The sequence below is a fragment of the Nicotiana tabacum genome, chromosome 16 (genome assembly GCF_000715075.1).
Source record: "Nicotiana tabacum cultivar K326 chromosome 16, ASM71507v2, whole genome shotgun sequence".
Classification (NCBI taxonomy): domain Eukaryota; kingdom Viridiplantae; phylum Streptophyta; class Magnoliopsida; order Solanales; family Solanaceae; genus Nicotiana; species Nicotiana tabacum.
In genome coordinates, this window is record NC_134095.1 from 2732054 (window position 1) to 2734728 (window position 2675).

The 2675-nt window shown below is 40.0% G+C and overlaps 1 protein-coding gene across 1 annotated transcript; it reads right to left on the reverse strand.

Annotated features, from left to right (window-relative positions):
• Positions 1-236: 236 nt before the first annotated feature.
• Positions 237-2273, reverse strand: LOC107761795 (protein SLOW WALKER 1). Its single transcript, XM_016580075.2, has one exon. It carries the CDS (start codon positions 2192-2194, stop codon positions 593-595), a length of 1602 nt encoding a protein of 533 aa, XP_016435561.1. The 5' UTR covers positions 2195-2273; the 3' UTR covers positions 237-592.
• Positions 2274-2675: the final 402 nt, after the last annotated feature.

Below are 2675 nucleotides of genomic sequence, written 5' to 3' on the forward strand. Positions count from 1 at the left end.
TGGCCAAAGTTGGGTCATACCAGTTGGGCCGTTTAGCATCACCCTTTACAAATTTGTGCCTATTAGACGTTACCATAATCTTGTAGTCAGTGCATTGATCAACTTTACTCTTGATCAAAACAAGATAGTAAAATTGGACTTTCGAGGTTATTGGTAACCCTATCAACAAAGAAATTTTAAAACTTCAAAAAAGAAACGAAAAAAAAAATTCTTTTAAACAAAGTATAACGGAAGTCTTAAAACATTGTCAAAAAGTAAAGGGTATCAATGGCCTCGAAGTGTAACAAAAGGTAATCTTAGGCAGAATAAATGAGGTCCAAGCAATAAGAGCTTGACATTATCAATGATTTCTTCCACTTCCACAGGACTTTTTGGCTTTATCCACCTTCAACTAGTGTTGTACCTAAGCTGTGACCTGCATGTATTCTTCATGGGTAAAAGGACAATCCCATATAAAAGAAACAAAATTTCTTGAAGGAATACTACAATGTGATGGCAAAATTTTTTGTAGTCACTCAGTTGAAGGAAATCCTAGCAGTAAAAAGGGCAAAACGTTGAGCCAGATAGTCGACAGGCAACAATAAGCAAATTATCATCTCCTTGCAGCAATCTTGAGCAGAGGACATACAATTCCCTGTATCTGTTGCAATGTCTGTTGTACTCTTATTTCCTCCTCAACGTCTCGTTTAAGATTCCTAATGTGACCTCTCAGTTCATCTGAAAACTTAATATCTTCAGTTCGCATCTCAATTACTTTCTTTGTCAAGCCCATCAAAAACCTTGAAAATCTAAGCATGGTGGAGTACCTCTGCAGAAACCTCAGAAGCAAACCAAGTTCCTCAGTTTCCAAGTTTGACACACATCGCAACAACTTCTTCCGAGCAACCAATTCCTCCATCACAGCAACCACATTTTCCGGGTTCTTCCCACTCAAAGCAGCTACCAAAGCCTCCTTATGCATAAATTTCTTCAACAACTTATCATGTTCCGCCACCTTAATCTTCTTAGGTTTCTTAATCAAGTAATCCCATTCGGATGGCTTCTCATTCTGCCCCCGCTGAAAATACCTGAAATAAGATGGCCTCAACACCCGCCTCTGAGGCTCCTCCAGCGGAGCAAATCCACCCCCAAAACCCCCAAGTTCCAAACTTTCACTATCCTTCACCTTTCTCCTACCAATATACATTGTCCCATTCGACGCCCCAATCACCCTCGTAGAACAATCCGGGGAAAACCCAACAGACATTAAAGGATTAGGAAACCTCATCGAATGAGTAATCCTGAACTTAGCATAATCAAAAACCTTCATATATCCATCCAAAGACACACTCAAAATCCGATACTGCTGGGCCTCCTCGCCACTCTCCTTCCCAATTTTACCAACACAAATCGAAGTAACAGTCTTGTTATGACTCTCCATTGTATATAACAACTTCCCACCTCCAAGAACATCCCAAATCTTCACAGAATTCGCACCAGCAGTAGCAACTAACCCACCGGATGGCAAGTAAATCACATCCTCAACAGGCTTCCCATGATCAAACTCCATCACAGAACCCGAATTCAAAACCCTAACATCCCAAACTTTCACCGTATGATCATAAGAACCCGAAACAAACATATCATCACTAACCGGTGAAGCATCGCCACACCTCACATAATCCTTATGCCCCAAAAGATCGTAAATTTTGGACTCAGTAGTAATATCCCAGTACTTAACAACAGCATCATCACCACCGGAGAGCAGGTGGAGCTTATCGGCGCGTGGGTAACGGACAACACGAACGGGTCGGGTATGGCCGCGAAGACGACGGAGAGGGACACGGGATTTAAGGTCAAGAACCTGAACGGCGCCTGAAAGGTCACCGGCGGCGATGAGACATCCATCGGAACGGAATGAAGCGGAGGTGACTGTGTCTTTGAAGGCGGAGGATATGGTGGTTTTGGGTTCGAGAGTTTGGCCGGAGAAAATGGAAACAGTGGCAGAATGTGTGGCGGCGAAATCGTGAGGGGATATCGGGGAAACTGATAGGGAGGTGATTGCAGAAACTAGGGTTTGGGATTGAAGGTCTTTAGGGGTTTTGAATGATCTCCAATACTTGGATTCAGGGGTTGGGGTAGTGGAATTTGCTGAAGTGGGTTTTAATTTGGGCTTCACCGGGAAAGTTCTTGCTATGGATTGATTTTCTGCCATTGTTGGAGCTCTCTGCTACGCAAGTGAACTTCGGCTGAAGAGGCTTTAGGGTTTAAGGGCACTTTCCTTACTACTATATCATTATATGAGTAATAAATATATGTAATTTATATTGATACAATTATTGATAAAATATTTGAAATTTTTATTTTTTTAAAAAAAAATTGATAGATGTGGATTGAATGAGCTAAGAGGATAAAAATTTTCTCTCACTAAATTAAATAATATATTTTCCTTCTCATTAATCCTATTTTTCTTCTTCTTTATGTAGTCTTTTTCATATTTTTCACTATTTTACTTTTTAATTTCAATTCAGATTCTCTAAATTAGCTATTCCTTTTTATCACATTTGATTAATCCACACATCAGAAAATAAGTTCTTTTTTGTCTTATCTTTTTTAACTAAGAAATCCCCAAGATAAGCATACATAAGGTTCAAAATACGATGGATAATATGCTCAACCCTTTTACCATTTTCACA

Bases quoted from the DNA above. Each gene is read 5' to 3' on its own strand.
- LOC107761795 (XM_016580075.2), bottom strand. From the start codon at position 2,194: ATGGCAGAAAATCAATCCATAGCAAGAACTTTCCCGGTGAAGCCCAAA.